Below are 25633 nucleotides of genomic sequence, written 5' to 3'. Positions count from 1 at the left end.
ATTAATATTTCGCGTAATCAAGTATAACAGTTACTTTTTTATGATTATTTATTACGGATACGATTATTAATTTATATGAGATATTCTAATTGATAGATGTACGAAAAAAAAAAGGAAAAAAAAAATCTCGAAAGAATGCAACTTTGAAGCGTACAGGTAACGTGACAACCTCCAGTTTGTAAGTTTTCATTTGTATGACGTCACGTTTAGCCATGACGTCTTTGTGCCAAAATCATTCATGAAGTTTCGCGTATTTTTTTTATTTGACAAATTTAGACATTTTTTTCAAGTTTTATCATATTTTTTCTTTTAGTAATGCATTAGAATCGGAATAACAGTACTGTAGTTGAAGAGTTGCCACCGTCAATTTTGATTTGACGGTCGCAAATCTCCGTTTTACTGTCTCCGCTACGCGTCGCCAGTAATTAAAACTGCATTTGCGACCGTCAAATCTACAATTGACGGTGGCAACTCTTCAACTACAGTACTGTTATTCCTTAATTCTAATGCAATTTGGATGTAACAATTATTTTCATTGGCTAAAAGTTGCCGTCAAATCCACAGTTGACCAGGCGTAACTAAGGAGGGACCCGCCATTTTGAATTGATGAATCAAGAAATGTTCGATTACTAGTATATAATCGAAAATAAAACAACACCTACCTCGAATTCGCCGTTTTAATGTAATTTTATCCGAATTTGAAGCGTACAAGTAACGTCATAACCTCCAGTTTGTTAGTTTTCATTTGTATGACGTCACGTTTAGCCATGACGTCTTTGTGCCAAAATCATTCATGAAGATTCGCGGATTTTTTTTATTTGACAAATTTAGACATTTTTTCAAGTTTTATCGTTTTTTTTTCTTTTTATAATGCATTAGAATAATATTAAATCGAAATGTTCGCCCTAATTATATATTATGAGGTTCATACCTACTACTCATTACATAACAAGTGGTCCCCGAGAGAAATCTAACAATTTAAATGCTATTATACATTATTTACTCGACAAATTATTTGTAAAATGATACAAGATAACATCAAGATATTTGTTAGATAACAAAGCGGGAAATAATGTGTCATAAAGGCTGAGGATATAGGCTGAGGACAAAGGCTGAGGATAAAGGCTGAGGATAAAGGCTGAGGACAAAGGCTGAGAATAAAGGCTGAGGAAAAAGGCTGAGGATAAAGGCTGAGGAAAAAGGCTGAGGATAAAGGCTGAGGATAAAGGCTGAGGACAAAGGCTGCGAATAAAGGCTGAGGACAAAGGCTGAGGATAAAGGCTAAGGATAAAGGCTGAGGATAAAGGCTGAGGACAAAGGCTGAGAATAAAGGCTGAGGATAAAGGATGAGGATATAGGCTGAGAATAAAGGCTGAGGATAAATGCTGAGGACAAAGGCTGATAATTTATAAAGGCTGAGGATAAAGGCTGAGGATATAGGCTGAGCATAAAGGCTGAGGATAAAGGCTGAGGACAAAGGCTGAGAATAAAGGCTGAGGATAAAGGCTGAGGATAAAGTCTGAAGATAAAGGCTGAGAATAAAGGCTGAGGATAAAGGCTGAGGATAAAGGCAAACAATAAGGAGTTATGCATAACAATTTTTACTAACAAGAACACCGAAATATAAAAACAAATAAATTACAAGGTGTATATTCAATAGAAGTCATAAATGACAGTACTTATCACTAGTACACTTAAAAGAAGTTATAACAGTACGCGAGTCCCTATAGTTCATACAAGAGAAGTCATAACAGTACTAGTCCCTATTACACACAAGAGAAGTTATGCATGACAGTACTGTTACCTAGTACACTCATGAAAAGATTTCTATTCCCTAGTACACTCATGAAATGTTATAACAGCATGCACCAGTCACTAGTACACGGTTATAAATGACATTAATAATCCCTGATCTTCCCTAGTACACTCAGGAGAAGTTATAAACGACAGAAATGTTCCCTGATTTTCCCTAGTACACCCAGGAGAAGTTATAAATGATAGTAATGTTGCCTGATCTTCCCTAGTACACTCAGAAGAAGTTATAAATGACAGTAATGTTCCCTGATCTTCCCAAGTACACTCAGGAGAAGTTATAAATGACAGTAATGTTCCCTGATCTTCCCTAGTACACCCAGGAGAAGGTATAAAAGACAGTAATGTTCCCTAGTACACTCAAGAGACGTTTATTCCACCTACCAATGACTGAGTTGGTACACACATATATGTCTTTCTTTCATTAATGCAAGGTTATGTAAGAATGAAAGGAGATGTAGGATATACGTCAATGAGGCAACAATCAAACAACACAAATAACCAAAAGAAATCTTTAGTGGACAAAACATAACGTACGAGTAAAAGGAGATGTGGGATATACGTCAATGAGACAGCAATCCAACAACAAAAATAACCAAATGACGCCTAGTGGGCAACTCCCAACGTACGAATAAAAGGAGGTGTGGGATAAACACAACTACCAGTATTGTATTGACAACTTTTTTAGTTTTCAAGAATACACTTAATGTCGACCGATAGATGTCTTTTGGTTGTATTCAAACAACTAGGATTGACCGTATTCAAAGACGAATTGTGGTTGGTGTTATAAGTTGAATTCTCCATTTTATGTGAATTTCCTTTTTTTTACATCCATTGTTTAAAATATCTAGATAAGTTTTAAGCAATACATTAATTTCTGTTATAACAAAGATGTCTTAAAAGTACATCAAAGTTAAGAAGTGTGGTTCTGTCGACATCTTTGAGAAGAGTACAGAAAAAGGATTTTTTTTCTAAAAAAGGCTTTGTCTAAATAAACTTATTTAGTTTCAAGTAACAATAGCATTAATTTGTTATCAATTAATTGAATACACAATGATTGTATTGTTTAAAAAAAAAATGGACACATAATCTGAAAAATTTAATTGAAATAGAATATGTTAATGTTATTCAAAACATAAACAATGAATGAAAATGGCAAAATACATCGAAAAACGTTTTTAAGAAAAGCTCCATAATAATCGATCTAAATATGGAAGTATTATATAATACATTTTGTACTTCCATGATCTTAACTGCCATATAAACAAAAATGTGTCAATATTTACATAGTATATAAGCGTCCCATGGGGCGGCCACGACAAATCCTTTCCAGTGCTGTATCCCAAATTAATACCATATGTTGCTATTTTATCTTATCATGGAAGTATTATATTGAAAATAAAGTATTTCACACACAGGTTCTTATTGAGTGCCCCCCTTTTTTTTCTTCTTTTTTTTTGGTTAAGTTTTATTTGAAAATATTCTTTTCATATTTCATTTTTTTTCTTTCTTGTATAACTCTTATGTTGGCGATATAACCATACTTATTTATATTTGTTGTTCTATATTCTTTTGTATAAGGGCATTCTTATTTCTACACATAAGAATATACAGAGGGTTATATATACATAAAAAAACACGTATTTTATTAAGTGAAAATAAATTAAGAAACGTTGAAATATGAACGAATATTTTCAAAAAATTGATTAAACAAACAATAAAAAAGGAGTGAACTAAACGAGCAACTGACTTTCGGGTGTCATGACATTCCTCATTGACAAATGTTTTGCGCTATTATATATTTTGTTTCTGTTTTGAATTCTTTCCGTGTATTTGCTTAAGCCTCAGTCACACCTTACCGGATAGACGAACGGACGCCTAACGGATGAAAATAAAATTTGTCCGTTGACAAAACTGTTATCCGTTGGACGTCCGTTGATGTACTGACAAACTAAAACGGACGCCTAACGAATACACAACGGACACGCAACAGATATACAACGGACGAGAAACGGAGACGTAACGGACAGAACGGATGTCGAACGTACATCGAACGGACGAGTATCGCATAAAACGGACACCTAACGGAAGCGTACCGGATAAAAAAAGATATACGAAAAAATTAAAGGTGACCATTATCATACATGTAAATCGCATTAATATTGAAAATGTTCTGTGTAACTGGTTTTGGTTGGTTCTTCAAAATGCAGCTAAAGGGCAGTGTCTGACCATAATAACTGCTGTTTGATTATGAAGATGTGCCCTTACTCTAAGATCGATTTTGTCCGATACCACAATTATTTCGTAGTGCATTTCTTTTAGAACATAAATGAAAATTTAAAAAATCCCACCTGCGCTTTGTTAAAGAAAATTTTACAGTGTGTAGTACTCCTTTTGGAACAGGTTATATCAACATTATAGAAAACTTCATTGGCTCTAACTCAAAATATGGACATTTTATGTTTAGGGCCGGCGTCTTGAAATCTTTTGCCAGCTTCCGAAGTGCTATTAATCTTCAACCTTTTTCAGCTGGACCAAATCAATTCAATCCATTCCTTTAAAATTCTAGACCCAAATTTTTTACAGTGTAATTTCAGCTCCCAACATGAAATTTGAGGCATTAAACATGGAGAAATAAATTTGAAAGGGGTATAAAAATAAATGGCAAGTAACCCACTATCAACACTAGGGACTATATTCGAAAATCAAGTGACGACAATTGTGGTCTTGGACCTAATATGAATAATAAGAATTCATGAACCTTAAGAAATCTTATTAGCAGTTCTGACGAGAAATTTTCAATTTGCATTTATTCGTTTCAGATCCGTTCATCATCCGTTTTGTCCGTTATACGTCCGGTAGAAGTCCGTTTCACATTCGTTCAACATCCGTTTTATCCGTTAGACGTCCGTTAGAAGTCCGTTGATGAATTTATCTGCCAGACCTCAAACGGATGTATAACGGACACGTAACGGATACAAAACTGAAACGAAACGGAAAAGTACCGTACAAAACGGACGCCTAACGGACGTCCAACGGAGATTTTATCCGTTGGACGTCCGTTCAAAGTTTTGAACATGCTCAAAATTTTCCACAGGACAGAACGGACGTCAAAGGATAAAACGTACGCTTAACGGACATGAAACGAATATGGACGGACGCCTAACGGATAAGAACGGACGTCTAACGGACATGAACGAATTGAAAAAAAGTTATCCGTTAGGCGTCCGTTCAAAGTTTTGAACATGCTCAAAATTTTCCACCGGACAGAACGGACGTCAACGGATAAAACATACGCTTAACGGACATGAAACGGATATGGACGGACGCCTAACGGATAAGAACGGACGTCTAACGGACATGAACGAATTTAAAAAAAGTTATCCGTTAGGCGTCCGTTCGAGCTACCCGGTAAGGTGTGACCGAGGCTTACTGACAGCGGTTGTTGGAAATACTTGACCAATAAACCCACAGGAGGTTTACAATCTTTCCTAAATCACAACAGTTTTGTGTCAGGATTTCTGTTTATTTGCGGTCATTACTGGTTCTCCGTTTACAAAATGTATTAAATTTCTGTTCCGTGTATATTTGGTTATAATATGCCTATGGATTCAGAGGCGGTTTTAGGGGGGGAGCGGGACCGGGCCCCCCTTTTTGGGGAAAAATGTGGTTGCTTATATAGGGAATCACTGAAGCGTGACTGGAGCGGGCCCCCTCTTAGGTCAGTCAATTGGCCCTCACTTATGAAAATTCCTGGATCCGCCACTGAAATTCTCTCTATTAAACTTGCGAACAAAGAAAATTTCCTACTCTGTGTTTATCACTGTTGAACTAGTTAGGTCTAGTTTAACCCGAATAATCCAGTCGTTATATTACGATAACTTCGATCACACCCTCGAGAAAAGTAGTGGATAGAGGGCACTGAATTATTCGAGTTACTAGGTCTAGTTGAGATTCGAATGTTTGTGAATGAATTAATGAAAATCGACGTCATACTAAACTCCAAAAATTAAACACATAAATGAAATATACAAATTCTTGAATGAAGAATAAAAAAAGACAGACAAGGAGCTCCCGACTTAATAGGCGTAAAATGCGGCAGGGTGAAACATGTTTTGTGAGAATTCAACCCCTCTCGCTATACATTAATTGTACCTCTGGCAAACGTTTTTTTATGATCAAGACAAACATTTCCATTTTGTGTGTTTAGTTTGTAGCCGTGTCCTTCTTTATTATATAGGTACACCAATTAGATTTTCAAATTCATATGGAATCAAAGAAAAATTGGTCTGAACTACCCACCAAACCATCAATGATTCTGTAATGAGGAGTACCCAAATTGACTCCATGCTTAAATTTGCATCGTCAAAAGTCGAATAACAGAGCTTTTGTTTATTTTATTCAAATATTTTGAACATTTGGATATTTGTCCATGCTTACTCTTCTTTTTTAAAGAAATAGATACTTGAAACATATTGTATTTGGTAATTTTAAAAAGATGACGTTTTGATGACGTAAAATCAGACTTTACAGGATCTTACAGCTTCAAGTTCTCTATTTCACAACTTTGTTTTACACCGTTACTTTTCAAATACAATTTAAGAGAATGGTCTGTATCCTATAACCTCCTTGTTCATATTTACAAAATCAACAGATAATTTATAATGGATATATCTGCTTCGGATATTTCTTCTAAAATCAAGGATCATTAACCTTTATTTGGCTGACCTAGAGTTTTAAAAGTCATAGCGGGGATCCCTTCTAAAATCTATTGCTTCTGGAATTATCGTGTAATTGCTAATATCATTAATTTCGCAATATATTTAACGGCAAATCGACATCTATTGGTGGGGTGTTTGTTTAGGGGAGTTATCTTTTCTTATCTACTGGTCACCAGACGATGAGAACAAATTGGGAACCAGAATAGAAAATTAGCACGAGTTATCTCGCCTTGAAATGTCCATAATTCTTGTACATGAGTACTGTTTATTGTGGCAATTTTGTTTAGAGTGTACCGGAAGTGGATGGTATAGTGTACCTGGAGTGGATGGTAGAGTGTACCGAAAGTGGATGATAGAGGGTACCGGTAGTGGATGGTAGAGTGTACCGATAGTGGATGGTAAAGTGTACCGGAAGTGGATGGTAGAGTGTACCGGAAGTGGATGGTAGAGTGTACCGGTAGTTGATTGTATAATGTGACGTTAGTGGATGGTAGGGTGTACCGGTAGTTGATTGTAGAGTGTACCGGTAGTTGATTGTAGAGTGTACAGCATATTGGGTACTCAAATCAAATACACTATTTACTAATTATGAAAAATGAAGGACAAATCGATATCTGCCCGATTTTTAATCGATTTAGACTCGTTTTTTCAGTTATGCTTTGTATGATCCATATGTTGTGGTATGTTCCTTCGTAATTGATAAAAATGAACACTCAATAGATTATTATTTTTGCTGACATAAGTTTCTTTAGCAATGTTTAGTGTATATGCATAAAGGTATACGTATAAACTTGAGCTTATTATAATACACTATACATGAATATATTTTTGAATGTCGTACGGTGTCCTATAACTGCCTATATCCACTGTATTTGAACTTTGGTGGATAGCTGTCTAAGTGACAATCATACCAAATCTCTTTATTGTTTTATGGGTATATACTAGTATCCGACAGATTTTCGTCCCCCAACGGCAATTGGTTTCTGGTGGATTGGAGGTGCAGGAATGATCTCTAGGGTCAAACCGGTTACCCTTAGTAGAATTAAAAAGGTCTTGTAATAGCAGACAAACAAATAGGTAGTTTTTGGGAGGACATATTTAAATGTATGATTTTACCTTGAAAGTCAATGGTCATGATCGGAGGTAATCTTACGCGGTACACGACACATCGTCTTGAGAAGATGCCCCTATGCGTCAAATATGAATGAATCATATGCAAAAGTTATTCTGGACAGGCAAATAACACCAACATCTTGTATTTTGATTTCGAGGTTAAAGCTCAAGGTGTCATGCATGTCCAGATGAAGTGCGACAATTTGTCTTAAGGGCATACGATATTTTACGCTATTTTTCGAGACGTCAAAATGTGACATATTGGGGAAAAAAATGCCTTTTTTTTAGCACATTTTAAATTGGAGCTTAATAATGAGTGCATTGGTCCCTTTTTTAAATGACATTTGACTTGATTGTATATGAAGATTATTTGCACCAATTTGTATTTTCAAATCACCGATGGAAATTTTTTAAATTAGAATGATTGATTGTTGGTTGCTAATCGTCCAGCGTCAATATATTTCATGCATGTTTTAATTTGGATGAAAATGCAAGTAAATATATATGTCAATACATATGCCACAAAAAAGTCCGTTTTTTATCTAAAATTATGAAAAGTTAATGAAAATGAATGATTTCCAAAGAACTGTTGCACAAATGTAGAACATACATATGTAAATAAAATATTACAACTGTTTTTACAAAAATCGTTTTGTGTTGATCATTTGAAACAAAAACAGTAAGGTATGTCTATCCAAATGATAGAAATATCCGAGAAACCGAAACTTTCAGTAAATGTCTAAAATTTTGACTCTATTACCTCGAAAGTACCATGTTAAGGTATATATAGGTTTTATTATTTGAATTCACTAGGTAAACAAGAAACTGTGTATGCAAATGTTCGTAAAAAACTCCGTGGTATCAAAACGGTATTGTATGCCCTTAAGGTACTTCAAATTCAGGCTAACATCATGAACCAATATCAATAGAAAACAACATATGTACCAGACATGGATGTACAAATGATCTGCTAGAAGAAGAAAAAACACAACTTAAGCATAATGAACTTATAATGAACATAATGAAGAGCAGAGATAAAAAAAATCGTAACAAATCTAACCATGAACCATTTAATCGTCCTAATATGAATGAAATATTTGCTACTGTACCTTAGGCAAACATCAATCAATCGACCAAATCATTTCAAGCTGATTGATGAGTAAAATTAATTTCGTTAATAGTCAACACCATGAACGTTCAGAGATTTTCGTTGACTTTGCTAATAGCGTGCTCTTGATTCGAAAAGAAACTTTCGAATAGAAACTCTGGAGTAGAAACTCTGGAATAGAAGCACTGGAGTAAAAACACTGGAGTAGAAACTCTGAAGTAGAAACACTAGCAACACTAGTATTTGAGTAAAAACCCCGGAGTAGAAACTCTGGAGTAAAAACTTTGAAGTAGAACCACTGGAGTAGAAACTCTGGAGTAGAAACACTGGAGTAGAAACTTTGGAGTAGAAACTTTGGAGTAAAACACTGGAGTAGAAACTTTGGAGTAGAAACACTGGAGGAGAAACACTGGCAACACTAGTATTCGAGTAGAAACCCTTGAGAAGAAAAACCCGAGTAGAAACACTGGAGTAAAAACATTGGCAACACCAGTATTCGAGTAGAAACACTTAAGTAAAAACTCTGGAGTAAAAACTTTGAAGTAGAACCACTGGAGTAGAAACTTTGAAGTAAAAGCACTGGAGAAGAAACACTGGAGTAGAAACTCTGGAGTAGAAACACTGGCAACACTAGTAATTGACGGTAAAAAACAATTGAGTAGAAACTCTGGAATAGAACATTTGGAGTAGAAAGACTGGAGTAGAAACACTGGCAACACTAGTATTCGAGTAGAAACACTTGAGTAGAAAAATCGGAGGAGGACGATAGGACAATCCGGAGTAGGAACACTCGAATAGAAACACTGGAAACACATGGAGTGGAAAAACTGCAGTAGAAATTCTATATAGAAACACGCAGTAGAAATTCTATAATAATAATAATAATAATAATAATAGCTTTATTTAAAGAGAGTAACTTATTTGGATTAAACCAATTTTCAATAAGGCTCTCTATATATACATACAATGTTAACAATATAAATAAAACATAATTAATCTACTATTACACACATGTAAAGAATAGACGTATAGAAAGTAATATAACAACAACAACAACACCTATATGGTATACATTGTGGCTTAACTTAAAATTTAACACTTTTCAAAATAAAATGACTTGTAAGAGTTTTTAAATGCAGATATACTTTTTGATTTTTTAATTTCACTGGACAATGAATTCCACACTTTTGGACCACTAAAAGAAAAACTTGATTTGTATAATTCTGTATTTGATTTAGGGACAATAAAATTATCCGACGATGAAAGTCGAGTATTGTACGATTGTTTACTACTTGTAGGCACAATAAGATTTGATAAATATTTTGGTGCCAGTTGGTGTTTTGATTTATACATTAATAATGATTTGTGGTACGATATTCTCTTAGTAACAGGAATAATTCCAGATTCCTTAAATAGTTCACTGGATGGTTTACGAATATCGTGTTCGTTTAAAATAATTCTAGCTGCCCTTTTTTGCAATTTTAGTAAACTGTCAACTAAAAACTTGTTACAGTTTCCCCATACTGAACAACAGTAATCCAAATGTGAAAGAATATACGCATTGTAAAATAGAATTCGTGCATTGTAATTCAAGAATTTCTTGATTCTTTTTAATAAAGCTAATGAAGAATTAACTTTTTTGATTATATGATTAATTTGATCATGCCAAGAAAGAGTTTTGTCAACAAAAATACCTAGGACTTTTTCACAGTGACTTTCCTTAATCTTTTGGCCATTAATGGATACATTTAATGTGTCATTACACATCACAGACAATTTTTGTTTTGAACCTATACACATTGTCTTAGTTTTTGACACATTAACTAACATTTTGTTTTCATCAACCCATTGACAAATATTTTCTAATACAACATTGAGTGTCTGACTTATATACCTTTTGTCTTTTCCAATTACAGATATAGTGCTATCATCAGCAAAAAGATCAAGATAATGATTAGGATTACACAAATGCAAATCATTAATAAATATCAAGAATAATATAGGACCTAAAACGGACCCTTGAGGTACACCTGCTTTTAATGTAGATACATCTGAAAAAGTATTTGAAATTGATACGACTTGATGTCTATCAGCTAAATACGAAGTAAACCAATGAATAGAATTAAAAGAACATTTATACTTTTGTAATTTTTGAAGGAGCAGTTTGTGATTTAGAAGATCAAAAGCTTTACACAGATCTAAAAATACTGCCCCTACTAAATTTCCTTCATCAATGGCTTTTAACCATTTATCTAACAAAGAAGTCATAGCAGTTTGACAGGAATGGTTTGCACGAAAGCCTGATTGCATGACATACAATAGATTATATTTGTTTAGAAAATTCATCCAATGAGTTTTTACGTGTCGCTCAAGGATCTTAGATAGTAATGGTAAAATTGCAATAGGTCTGTAGTTAAAAACATCATTTTTTGAACCTTTATTTCTAAATACTGGTAGAACTTTAGACAGTTTGAATAACGATGGATATACTGATTTTCTGATGCTTAAATTAAAAATGTGGCATAATGGAACTGAAATTAGATGTGATGACATTTTTAAAAACTTTGCACTGATATTATCAAGACCTGTTGCTTTTTTCTCATCAAGTGTGATTAATTGATGGAGAACAAATTCACTAGTTATTTGTGGTATGGTAAAAAAGACATTTTCTGGTACACGACATGAAATATAATTATCAAGTTTTCCAGAACAACTGGTGCTTGAGTTTGAATTAAGATTAACATTTTCAGTAATATTTGTAAAATAATTATTGAAAGTATCAGCAATGCTTTTAGGGTCTGTAATTGGTTTATTGCTACAGTCATTTAAGATTGCATGGTCATGATGATTTTCACTACCATTTACATTATGCAAGTGTTTCCATAATTTGCTGCTATTTCCTTTTTCTTGTTCTAATACTTCAGTATAAAAATTTTGTTTTGAATTTTCTATGAGATATTTAACCTTGTTTCTCCAAACTTTATAGTTATATGTGTCTTTTTTCTTATGATAATAATCACGTTTTTTCATGCCCTCCATAATTTCATCATTTATCCACTGATTTTGATAAACATGCTTAACTCGCTTTTTAATGAGAGGAGCATGATGATTTAACACTTCAGTAAATATATTTATAAAACTTAGTAGCGCTTCATCAGGGTCATCAATTTCTAGTATACTGTCAAAGGGACACTGAGATAAATGGTGAATAAAATCAGTCTCGTTGAAATATTTTGTAGATCTATAAGTTATATAATCATGGATTTGCTTTTTCGTTTTACACCCTCTTTTATGAGAAATACATACTGGATAGTGATCACTGATTGAATATTTTGGAACTGCAATATAATTAATATTTTCTGGCAGATTACAATACACATGGTCAATTAAAGTAGATGAAGTTTTAGTTACTCTGGTAGGTTCTGTAACCATTTGACTCATGTTGAAAATATTTTTGATGTGTGACCACTTAGCATGGTTTTTACTTGACATTATATCAATATTAAAATCTCCCATAACAATAGTTTCCTTTTCTTCAGTGTCAACTTTTAACATCATGGTTTCAAACATAGTAACCCAGTTAGCATAACTGTTAGGTGGTCTATATACATAACCTAGTAAAATAGGCTTTTGATGAACATTAATAATTTCTATCCACATTGACTCAATTTCTTGCATTTCCAAATCGTCCCTTCTAAGCGTATTTATTTGTTTTGAAGTATAAAGTAAAAGCCCACCCCCAGATTTATCAATTCTGTCTTTTCTATGTAAATTGTACCCTATAATATTGATCTCTTTATTTTTGACACTGTTTGACAAAAAAGTTTCACTCAAACATAAAATATGCGTGTTTGATTTTGATTTCGAAATTAAGTATTGTATTTCGGCAAATTTTGGTAAAACATGGTTTATATTTAAGTGAGAAATGTTAAGGTATTTGTGTGGGAATATGAAAGGATTGATCTGGGTATATTTAGAGCATTCTGATTTTTGTTCAAGAAGAAAAATAGCAATACACACATATACAATGATAATAACTATAGAATGATATAAAATACAATCGTTTGCTTGACTTGAGCAGATTTTAAAAGTTTCTTCTAATTCCAGACGTTTGGACGAAATGAATGTGGATGTTGATTGGTTGTATCTAATGGCGCATATCTCCTCCCTGTTATCCTCTCCGAATAAAAATTTTGTTCAAATTGTGAATTTGAATTGTACAATCTAAGCATTGTGTTAACACAAGAAATAATGTTATGGCTTAGAATTTTAGCACCGTCTACGTTGGTATGTACATGGTCCTGAAAAAGCAATTGATTAGGACGATTGCCGTACAAAAAGTCTAACGTGTTATCCAGTATTTTCACTTGATTGTCTTCAACTGTTAGTAACTGCTGGTTGACTTCAGAAATAATTTGGTTTGACTTGTAATCTGTAGGCCTTGGTAGAATTGATGAAATAATTATTTGCGTTTCCGGTAAGCTCTGTTTCACCGTGTGAATAAGATTTTTATAATCATTTATTATAGTACGAACAGAATCTCTATCAGACACATTGTTGGTTCCAACATGCACAGCTATGACATCAACAGAGTCGAGTTTGCCTTCAGATATATATTCTATAAGGCAATTCTCAATATCCCTTATTCTTCCTCCACGGATTGCCTTTACTTTTGTTGTGATGCTATTTGTTGTCATTTTTCTAGCCGACATTCGTTTTAGTGTAGAACTTCCTATTAGAAATAAGTTTTTCTTGTTATTGTTTTTCTCAAATAATGGATATTTGGGACGTTCCAATTCTGTTACATGGTACTGAACGTTTGGTATTTGTTCATACCTTTGCCTCAAAAACGGCTCTGGTGTTTTTTGGAGTAGTTGGTTGGCTTGTTCTATATATACTGTAATCCACTTTTTACTGCATTACTGTATGTTCCAGGTGTCATTTTTGTTGTGGTTACATTTTTGTTTTCACTTTTGCTGTTTGGGGTTCTGGTATGTATTTCGGCAACTTTTTCTTGCATAGCGATATTTTCGTTAGATGCCTTTAATGATTTAACTTCTTGGAATACTGAGTTAAGTTTATCCCACAAACTCTTAGATTTGTCAACGAACGTTTTGTTATTAGAGTTAATGTCGGCTTTTATGATATGAGTTTGTTCTAACACTTCTTCAACAGAGGCTGATGTTGAACTAGTTTGCACTTTTACTGTGTTTGCCAAGGAAACAAATTTATCATTGATATCTTGGAATTGTTTATTTGAAGTGTCAATGTGACAGTTTACAGTATCGTTTAAATTTGAGACTTCTTCAGATGTAGATAGAAGTAAACCTTCAATTCTTCTTAATGCGGAAATAACACCAAATGATGGCGAGCTGGTCTTATTGCTAATTTTCTTTGTTTTTGTAATCGTAGTACTCCGGCGTGGGGTAACTAGCTTCATCGGAATTGTTTCATCATCATTATCACTACATTCACTTTCATCAATTGCATGAATTGGGATTTGTTGCTGACTTTGCATAATGTTTGTAGATGATGATTTTATATTAAGTGCATTTTTTGCAAGTTTGTCGGCCTCGATTTGTTCACTTACAGAGTCTCGCGGAACATGTACCCAAGATACATTTAAATTCGTTGACAAATTGTCAATCTCTGACCATAGTTCTTTGTTTTTTACATCCTTTCCGTTGGATTTGAGTTTCCAGTTGTTGTTTTTCCAGTATGTAATATCACTGGAGATCCCCCTTACTAAATATTCGCTATCAGTTTTTATGTGAATGTTAACTATATTCATTTGATGAACTTGTTGTAGGCATTTAACAGCAGCAAATAATTCTCCAGTGTTATTGGTTTGCTTGTATGTTTCTGGAACTAGACCAGAACTATTTCTTGTACTATTTTTCTCCCAGAATATTCCATAGCTTGCCTTTGCTGACGGCTTTCCGTTATTTTTACATGCACCGTCAATGTATACATCCATTTTTCAATGTTTATAGACCTACAGGTTGCGAAAACGTTGACGTCTTTTTCGCGGAAATTTGAACTATGACGAGTAGGACATTGTTATAAAAAACAAATAAATAATTGCATAGCTATAATTATATTTAGTGATAATTAATGTTGAAATAGTATAAATGTTCATACCGTTAACCTTGTATCCAGTTTTACAACTTGTAAATTTGTCTGATATGTCCAGATCTGAATTCCGTGACGGTAAACTTTGACTCGGACGATAGCTTTGAATAAAGTTGAAATACACTCTTAAAAAGTTTCTGAAATTGAACTAAAGTCTTGCAATTTGTATTTGTTCTGTATGAAGATAGTTGAAAAACTTTGATTCATGAATATGCTTCCGAAACTGGTAAACTTCTATCCGAATCAGATGAGCGAATTTTTAAGCAGCCATTATGTTTGCATGACGTCACAGAAATTCTATATAGAAACACGCAGTAGAAACACTGCAGTAGAAATTCTATCTAGAAACACGCAGTAGAAATTCTATATAGAAACCCTGCAGTAGAAATTCTATATAGAAACACGCAGTAGAAACACTGGAGAAGAACTAATAGAGTAGAAACACTGCAGTAGAAATTCTATATAGACACACGCAGTAGAAACACTGCAGTAGAAATTCTATATAGAAACACGCAGTAGAAACACTTGAGAAGAACTAAAAGAGGAGAAACACTGCAGTAGAAATTCTATATAAAAACACGCAGTAGAAATTCTATATAGAAACACGCAGTAGAAACACTTGAGAAGAACTAATAGAGTAGAAACACTGCAGTAGAAATTCTATATAGAAACACGCAGTAGAAACACTGCAGTAGAAATTCTATATAGAAACACGCAGTAGAAACACTTGAGAAGAACTAATAGAGTAGAAACACTGCAGTAGAAATTCTATATAGAAACACGCAGTAGAAACACTGAAGTAGAAATTCTATATAGAAACACGCAGTAGAAACACTGGAGAAGAACTAATAGAGTAGAAACACTGCAGTAGAAATTCTATATAGAAACACGCAGTAGAAACACTGCAGTAGAAATTCTATATAGAAACACTTGAGAAGAACTAATAGAGTAGAAACACTGCAGTAGAAATTCTATATAGAAACACGCAGTAGAAACACTGAAGTTGAAATTCTATATAGAAACACGCAGTAGAAACACTGAAGTAGAAATTCTATATAGAAACACGCAGTAGAAACACTGGAGAAGAACTAATAGAGCAGAAACACTGCAGAAGACATTCTATATAGAAACACACAGTAGAAACACTGCAGTAGAATTTCTATATAGAAACACGCAGTAGAAACACTTGAGAAGAACTAATAGAGTAGAAATACTGCAGTAGAAATTCTATATAGAAACACGCAGTAGAAACACTTGATAAGAATAATAGAGAAGAAACACTACAGTAGAAATTCTATATAGAAACACGCAGTACAAATTCTATATAGAAACACGCAGTAGAAACACTTGAAAAGAACTAATAGAGTAGAAACACTGCAGTAGAAATTCTATATAGAAACACGCAGTAGAAACACTGCAGTAGAAACTCTATATAGAAACACGCAGTAGCAACACTGGAGAAGAACTAATAAAGTAGAAACAATGCAGTAGAAATTCTATATAGAAACACGCAGTAGAAACACTTGAGAAGAACTAATAGAGTAGAAACACTGCAGTAGAAATTCTATATAGAAACACGCAGTAGAAACACTGGAGAAGAACTAATAGAGTAGAAACACTGCAAAAGAAATTCTATATAGAAACAGGCAGTAGAAACACTGGAGAAGAACTAATAGAGTAGAAACACTGCAGTAGAAATTCTATATAGAAACACGCAGTAGAAATTCTATATAGAAACACGCAGTAGAAACACTTGAGAAGAACTAATAGAGTAGAAACACTGCAGTAGAAACACTGGAGAAGAACTAATAGAGCAGAAACACTGCAGTAGACATTCTATATAGAAACACGCAGTAGAAACACTGCAGTAGAAATTCTATATAGAAACACGCAGTAGAAACACTTGAGAAGAACTAATAGAGTAGAAACACTGCAGTAGAAACACTGGAGAAGAACTAATAGAGTAGAAACACTGCAGTAGAAACACTGGAGAAGAACTAATAGAGTAGAAACACTGCAGTAGACATTCTATATAGAAACACGCAGTAGAAACACTGCAGTAGAAATTCTATATAGAAACACGCAGTAGAAATTCTATATAGAAACACGCAGTAGAAACACTTGAGAAGAACTAATAGAACAGAAACACTGCAGTAGAAACACTGGAGAAGAACTAATAGAGTAGAAACACTGCAGTAGACATTCTATATAGAAACACGCAGTAGAAACACTGCAGTAGAAATTCTATATAGAAACATGCAGTAGAAACACTTGAGAAGAACTAATAGAGTAGAAACACTGCAGTAGAAATTCTATATATAAACACGCAGTAGAAACACTTGAGAAGAATAATAGAGAAAAAACACTGCAGTAGAAATTCTATATTGAAACACGCAGTACAAATTCTATATAGAAACACGCAGTAGAAACACTTGAGAAGAACTAATAGAGTAGAAACACTTGAGAAGAACTAATAGAGTAGAAACACTGCAGTAGAAATTCTATATAGAAACACGCAGTAGAAACACTGCAGTAGAAATTCTATATAGAAACACGCAGAAGAATCACTTGAGAAGAACTAATAGAGTAGAAACACTGCAGTAGAAATTCTATATAGAAACACGCAGTGGAAATACTGCAGTAGAAACTCTATATAGAAACACGCAGTAGAAACACTGGAGAAGAACTAATAGAGTAGAAACAATGCAGTAGAAATTCTATATAGAAACACGCAGTAGAAACACTGCAGTAGAAACTCTATATAGAAACACGCAGTAGCAACACTGGAGTAGAAATTCTATATAGAAACACGCAGTAGAAACACTTGAGAAGAACTAATAGAGTAGAAACACTGCAGTAGAAATTCTATATAGAAACACGCAGTAGAAACACTGGAGAAGAACTAATAGAGTAGAAACACTGCAAAAGAAATTCTATATAGAAACAGGCAGTAGAAACACTGGAGAAGAACTAATAGAGTAGAAACACTGAAGTAGAAATTCTATATAGAAACACGCAGTAGAAATTCTATATAGAAACACGCAGTAGAAACACTTGAGAAGAACTAATAGAGTAGAAACACTGCAGTAGAAACACTGGAGAAGAACTAATAGAGCAGAAACACTGCAGTAGACATTCTATATAGAAACACGCAGTAGAAACACTGCAGTAGAAATTCTATATAGAAACACGCAGTAGAAACACTTGAGAAGAACTAATAGAGTAGAAACACTGCAGTAGAAACACTGGAGAAGAACTAATAGAGTAGAAACACTGCAGTAGAAACACTGGAGAAGAACTAATAGAGTAGAAACACTGCAGTAGACATTCTATATAGAAACACGCAGTAGAAACACTGCAGTAGAAATTCTATATAGAAACACGCAGTAGAAATTCTATATAGAAACACGCAGTAGAAACACTTGAGAAGAACTAATAGAACAGAAACACTGCAGTAGAAACACTGGAGAAGAACTAATAGAGTAGAAACACTGCAGTAGACATTCTATATAGAAACACGCAGTAGAAACACTGCAGTAGAAATTCTATATAGAAACATGCAGTAGAAACACTTGAGAAGAACTAATAGAGTAGAAACACTGCAGTAGAAATTCTATATATAAACACGCAGTAGAAACACTTGAGAAGAATAATAGAGAAAAAACACTGCAGTAGAAATTCTATATTGAAACACGCAGTACAAATTCTATATAGAAACACGCAGTAGAAACACTTGAGAAGAACTAATAGAGTAGAAACACTTGAGAAGAACTAATAGAGTAGAAACACTGCAGTAGAAATTCTATATAGAAACACGCAGTAGAAACACTGCAGTAGAAATTCTATATAGAAACACGCAGAAGAATCACTTGAGAAGAACTAATAGAGTAGAAACACTGCAGTAGAAATTCTATATAGAAACACGCAGTGGAAATACTGCAGTAGAAACTCTATATAGAAACACGCAGTAGAAACACTGGAGAAGAACTAATAGAGTAGAAACAATGCAGTAGAAATTCTATATAGAAACACGCAGTAGAAACACTTGAGAAGAACTAATAGAGTAGGAACACTGCAGTAGAAATTCTATATAGAAACACGTAGTAGAAACACTGGAGAAGAACTAATAGAGTAGAAACACTGCAGTAGAAATTCTATATAGAAACACGCAGTAGAAACACTTGAGAAGAACTAATAGAGTAGAAACACTGCAGTAGAAACACTGGAGAAGAACTAATAGAGCAGAAACACTGCAGTTGAAATTCTATATAGAAACACGCAGTAGAAACACTGCAGTAAAAATTCTATATAGAAACACGCAGTAGAAACACTTGAGAAGAACTAATAAAGTAGAAACACTGCAGTAGAAATTCTATATAGAAACACGCAGTAGAAACACTGCAGTAGAAACTCTATATAGAAACACGCAGTAGCAACACTGGAGAAGAACTAATAAAGTAGAAACAACGCAGTAGAAATTATATATAGAAACACTTGAGAAGAACTAATAGAGTATAAACACTGCAGTAGAAATTCTTAATAGAAACACGCAGTAGAAACACTGGAGAAGAACTAATAGAGCAGAAACACTGCAGTAGACATTCTATATAGAAACACACAGTAGAAACACTGCAGTAGAAATTCTATATAGAAACACGCAGTAGAAACACTTGAGAAGAACTAATAGAGTAGAAATACTGCAGTAGAAATTCTATATAGAAACACGCAGTAGAAACACTTGATAAGAATAATAGAGAAGAAACACTACAGTAGAAATTCTATATAGAAACACGCAGTACAAATTCTATATAGAAACACGCAGTAGAAACACTTGAAAAGAACTAATAGAGTAGAAACACTGCAGTAGAAATTCTATATAGAAACACGCAGTAGAAACACTGCAGTAAAAATTCTATATAAAAACACGCAGTAGAAACACTTGAGAAGAACTAATAGAGTAGAAACACTGCAGTAGAAATTTTATATAGAAACACGCAGTAGAAACACTGCAGTAGAAACTCTATATAGAAACACGCAGTAGCAACACTGGAGAAGAACTAATAAAGTAGAAACAATGCAGTAGAAATTCTATATAGAAACACGCAGTAGAAACACTTGAGAAGAACTAATAGAGTAGAAACACTGCAGTAGAAATTCTATATAGAAACACGCAGTAGAAACACTGGAGAAGAACTAATAGAGTAGAAACACTGCAGTAGAAATTCTATATAGAAACACGCAGTAGAAACACTGGAGAAGAACTAATAGAGTAGAAAGACTGCAGTAGAAATTCTATATAGAAACACGCAGTAGAAATTCGATATAGAAACACGCAGTAGAAATACTGGAGAAGAACTAATAGAGTAAAAACAATGCAGTAGAAATTCTATATAGAAACACGCAGTAGAAACACTTGAGAAGAACTAATAGAGTAGAAACACTGCAGTAGAAATTCTATATAGAAACACGCAGTAGAAACACTGCAGTAGAAATTCTATATAGAAACACGCAGTAGAAACACTTGAGAAGAACTAATAGAGTAGACACACTGCAGTAGAAATTCTATATAGAAACACGCAGTAGAAACACTGCAGTAGAAATTCTATGTAGAAACACGCAGTAGAAACACTGCAGTAGAAATTATATATAGAAACACGCAGTAGAAACACTTGAGAAGAACTAATAGAGTAGAAACACTGCAGTAGAAATTCTATATAGAAACACGCAGTAGAAACACTGCAGTAGAAATTCTATATAGAAACACGCAGTAGAAACACTGCAGTAGAAATTCTATATAGAAACACGCAGTAGAAACACTTGAGAAGAACTAATAGAGTAGACACACTGCAGTAGAAATTCTATATAGAAACACGCAGTAGAAACACTGCAGTAGAAATTCTATATAGAAACACGCAGTAGAAACACTGCAGTAGAAATTCTATATAGAAACACGCAGTAGAAACACTTGAGAAGAACTAATAGAGTAGAAACACTGCAGTAGAAATTCTATATAGAAACACGCAGTAGAAACACTGCAGTAAAAATTCTATATAAAAACACGCAGTAGAAACACTTGAGAAGAACTAATAGAGTAGAAACACTGCAGTAGAAATTTTATATAGAAACACGCAGTAGAAACACTGCAGTAGAAACTCTATATAGAAACACGCAGTAGCAACACTGGAGAAGACTTAATAAAGAAGAAACAATGCAGTAGAAATTCTATATAGAAACACGCAGTAGAAACACTTGAGAAGAACTAATAGAGTAGAAACACTGCAGTAGAAATTCTATATAGAAACACGCAGTAGAAACACTGGAGGAGAACTAATAGAGTATAAACACTGCAGTAGAAATTCTATATAGAAACACGCAGTAGAAACACTGGAGAAGAATTAATAGAGTAGAAACACTGCAGTAGAAATTCTATATAGAAACATGCAGTAGAAATTCGATATAGAAACACGCAGTAGAAACACTTGAGAAGAACTAAAAGAGTAGAAACACTGCAGTAGAAATTCTATATAGAAACACGCAGTAGAAACACTGGAGGAGAACTAATAGAGTAGAAACACTGCAGTAGAAATTCTATATAGAAACACGCAGTAGAAACACTGGAGAAGAACTAATAGAGTAGAAACACTGCAGTAGAAATTCTATATAGAAACACGCAGTAGAAATTCGATATAGAAACACGCAGTAGAAACACTGGAGAAGAACTAATAGAGTAAAAACAATGCAGTAGAAATTCTATATAGAAACACGCAGTAGAAACACTTGAGAAGAACTAATAGAGTAGAAACACTGCAGTAGAAATTCTATATAAAAACACGCAGTAGAAACACTTGAGAAGAACTAATAGAGTAGAAACACTGCAGTAGAAATTTTATATAGAAACACGCAGTAGAAACACTGCAGTAGAAACTCTATATAGAAACACGCAGTAGCAACACTGGAGAAGACTTAATAAAGAAGAAACAATGCAGTAGAAATTCTATATAGAAACACGCAGTAGAAACACTTGAGAAGAACTAATAGAGTAGAAACACTGCAGTAGAAATTCTATATAGAAACACGCAGTAGAAACACTGGAGGAGAACTAATAGAGTATAAACACTGCAGTAGAAATTCTATATAGAAACACGCAGTAGAAACACTGGAGAAGAATTAATAGAGTAGAAACACTGCAGTAGAAATTCTATATAGAAACATGCAGTAGAAATTCGATATAGAAACACGCAGTAGAAACACTTGAGAAGAACTAAAAGAGTAGAAACACTGCAGTAGAAATTCTATATAGAAACACGCAGTAGAAACACTGGAGGAGAACTAATAGAGTAGAAACACTGCAGTAGAAATTCTATATAGAAACACGCAGTAGAAACACTGGAGAAGAACTAATAGAGTAGAAACACTGCAGTAGAAATTCTATATAGAAACACGCAGTAGAAATTCGATATAGAAACACGCAGTAGAAACACTGGAGAAGAACTAATAGAGTAAAAACAATGCAGTAGAAATTCTATATAGAAACACGCAGTAGAAACACTTGAGAAGAACTAATAGAGTAGAAACACTGCAGTAGAAATTCTATATATAAACACGCAGTAGAAACACTGCAGTAGAAATTCTATATAGAAACACGCAGTAGAAACACTTGAGAAGAACTAATAGAGTAGACACACTGCAGTAGAAATTCTATATAGAAACACGCAGTAGAAACACTGCAGTAGAAATTCTATATAGAAACACGCAGTAGAAACACTTGAGAAGAACTAATAGAGTAGAAACACTGCAGTAGAAATTCTATATATAAACACGCAGTAGAAACACTTGAGAAGAATAATAGAGAAAAAACACTGCAGTAGAAATTCTATATTGAAACACGCAGTACAAATTCTATATAGAAACACGCAGTAGAAACACTTGAGAAGAACTAATAGAGTAGAAACACTGCAGTAGAAATTCTATATAGAAACACGCAGTAGAAACACTGCAGTAGAAATTCTATATAGAAACACGCAGAAGAATCACTTGAGAAGAACTAATAGAGTAGAAACACTGCAGTAGAAATTCTATATAGAAACACGCAGTGGAAATACTGCAGTAGAAACTCTATATAGAAACACGCAGTAGAAACACTGGAGAAGAACTAATAGAGTAGAAACAATGCAGTAGAAATTCTATATAGAAACACGCAGTAGAAACACTTGAGAAGAACTAATAGAGTAGGAACACTGCAGTAGAAATTCTATATAGAAACACGCAGTAGAAACACTTGAGAAGAACTAATAGAGTAGAAACACTGCAGTAGAAACACTGGAGAAGAACTAATAGAGCAGAAACACTGCAGTTGAAATTCTATATAGAAACACGCAGTAGAAACACTGAAGTAGAAATTCTATATAGAAACACGCAGTAGAAACACTGGAGAAGAACTAATAGAGTAGAAACACTGCAGTAGAAATTCTATATAGAAACACGCAGTAGAAACACTGCAGTAGAAATTCTATATAGAAACACGCAGTAGAAACACTGCAGTAGAAATTCTATATAGAAACACGCAGTAGAAACACTTGAGAAAAACTAATAGAGTAGAAACACTGCAGTAGAAATTCTATATAGAAACACGCAGTAGAAACACTGAAGTAGAAATTCTATATAGAAACACGCAGTAGAAACACTGGAGAAGAACTAATAGAGTAGAAACACTGCAGTAGAAACTCTATATAGAAACACGCAGTAGAAACACTGCAGTAGAAATTCTATATAGAAACACGCAGTAGAAACACTTGAGAAGAACTAATAGAGTAGAAACACTGCAGGAGAAATTCTATATAGAAACACGCAGTAGAAACACTGGAGAAGAACTAATAGAGTAGAAACACTGCAGTTGAAACTCTATATAGAAACACGCAGTAGAAACACTGCAGTAGAAATTCTATATAGAAACACGCAGTAGAAACACTTGAGAAGAACTAATAGAGTAGAAACACTGCAGTAGAAATTCTATATAGAAACATGCAGTGGAAATACTGCAGTAGAAACTCTATATAGAAACACGCAGTAGAAACACTGGAGAAGAACTAATAGAGTAGAAACAATGCAGTAGAAATTCTATATAGAAACACGCAGTAGAAACACTGGAGTAGAAATTCTATATAGAAACACGCAGTAGAAACACTTGAGAAGAACTAATAGAGTAGAAACACTGCAGTAGAAACACTGGAGAAGAACTAATAGAGCAGAAACACTGCAGTTGAAATTCTATATAGAAACACGCAGTAGAAACACTGAAGTAGAAATTCTATATAGAAACACGCAGTAGAAACACTGGAGAAGAACTAATAGAGTAGAAACACTGCAGTAGAAACACTGGAGAAGAACTAATAGAGCAGAAACACTGCAGTTGAAATTCTATATAGAAACACGCAGTAGAAACACTTGAGAAGAACTAATAGAGTAGAAACACTGCAGTAGAAACACTGGAGAAGAACTAATAGAGCAGAAACACTGCAGTTGAAATTCTATATAGAAACACGCAGTAGAAACACTGAAGTAGAAATTCTATATAGAAACACGCAGTAGAAACACTGGAGAAGAACTAATAGAGTAGAAACACTGCAGTAGAAACACTGGAGAAGAACTAATAGAGCAGAAACACTGCAGTTGAAATTCTATATAGAAACACGCAGTAGAAACACTGAAGTAGAAATTCTATATAGAAACACGCAGTAGAAACACTGGAGAAGAACTAATAGAGTAGAAACACTGCAGTAGAAATTCTATATAGAAACACGCAGTAGAAACACTGCAGTAGAAATTCTATATAGAAACACGCAGTAGAAACACTGCAGTAGAAATTCTATATAGAAACACGCAGTAGAAACACTTGAGAAGAACTAATAGAGTAGAAACACTGCAGTAGAAATTCTATATAGAAACACGCAGTAGAAACACTGAAGTAGAAATTCTATATAGAAACACGCAGTAGAAACACTGGAGAAGAACTAATAGAGTAGAAACACTGCAGTAGAAACTCTATATAGAAACACGCAGTAGAAACACTGCAGTAGAAATTCTATATAGAAACACGCAGTAGAAACACTTGAGAAGAACTAATAGAGTAGAAACACTGCAGTAGAAACTCTATATAGAAACACGCAGTAGAAACACTGAAGTAGAAATTCTATATAGAAACACACAGTAGAAACACTGGAGAAGAACTAATAGAGTAGAAACACAGCAGTAGAAACTCTATATAGAAACACGCAGTAGAAACACTGCAGTAGAAATTCTATATAGAAACACGCAGTAGAAACACTTGAGAAGAACTAATAGAGGAGAAACACTGCAGTAGAAATTCTATATAAAAACACGCAGTAGAAATTCTATATAGAAACACGCAGTAGAAACACTGGAGAAGAACTAATAGAGCAGAAACACTGCAGTAGACATTCTATATAGAAACACACAGTAGAAACACTGCAGTAGAAATTCTATATAGAAACACGCAGTAGAAACATTTGAGAAGAACTAATAGAGTAGAAATACTGCAGTAGAAATTCTATATAGAAACACGCAGTAGAAACACTTGATAAGAATAATAGAGAAGAAACACTACAGTAGAAATTCTATATAGAAACACGCAGTACAAATTCTATATAGAAACACGCAGTAGAAACACTTGAAAAGAACTAATAGAGTAGAAACACTGCAGTAGAAATTCTATATAGAAACACGCAGT

General features: G+C 34.0%; 1 protein-coding gene across 1 annotated transcript; it reads right to left on the bottom strand.

Annotated features, from left to right (window-relative positions):
• Positions 1–1281: 1281 nt before the first annotated feature.
• Positions 1282–13451, bottom strand: LOC134690241 (uncharacterized). The gene is made up of 3 exons (XM_063550218.1): positions 13102–13451; positions 10895–12562; positions 1282–1558 (listed from the first exon to the last, which is right to left on the bottom strand). The coding sequence occupies exons 1-3, from the start codon at positions 13449–13451 to the stop codon at positions 1282–1284; spliced, it is 2295 nt and encodes a 764-aa protein (XP_063406288.1).
• Between the last annotated feature and the right edge of the window lie 12182 nt (positions 13452–25633).

Source organism: Mytilus trossulus, chromosome 11 (genome assembly GCF_036588685.1).
Source record: "Mytilus trossulus isolate FHL-02 chromosome 11, PNRI_Mtr1.1.1.hap1, whole genome shotgun sequence".
Lineage (NCBI taxonomy): Eukaryota > Metazoa > Mollusca > Bivalvia > Mytilida > Mytilidae > Mytilus > Mytilus trossulus.
The sequence above is the reverse complement of the archived record's forward strand: the minus strand, read 5'-3'. Positions and strand labels throughout refer to the sequence as shown.

Coding starts and splice junctions, on each gene's coding strand:
- LOC134690241 (XM_063550218.1), bottom strand. CDS start 13,451: ATGACAACAAATAGCATCACAACAAAAGTAAAGGCAATCCGTGGAGGA. Junction 12,563..13,101: donor GTGAAAATACTGGATAACAC/GTTAGACTTTTT, acceptor TTTGTCAAACAG/TGTCAAAAATAAAGAGATCA. Junction 1,559..10,894: donor CTCCTTCAAAAATTACAAAA/GTATAAATGTTC, acceptor CTTTATCCTCAG/CCTTTATCCTCAGCCTTTAT.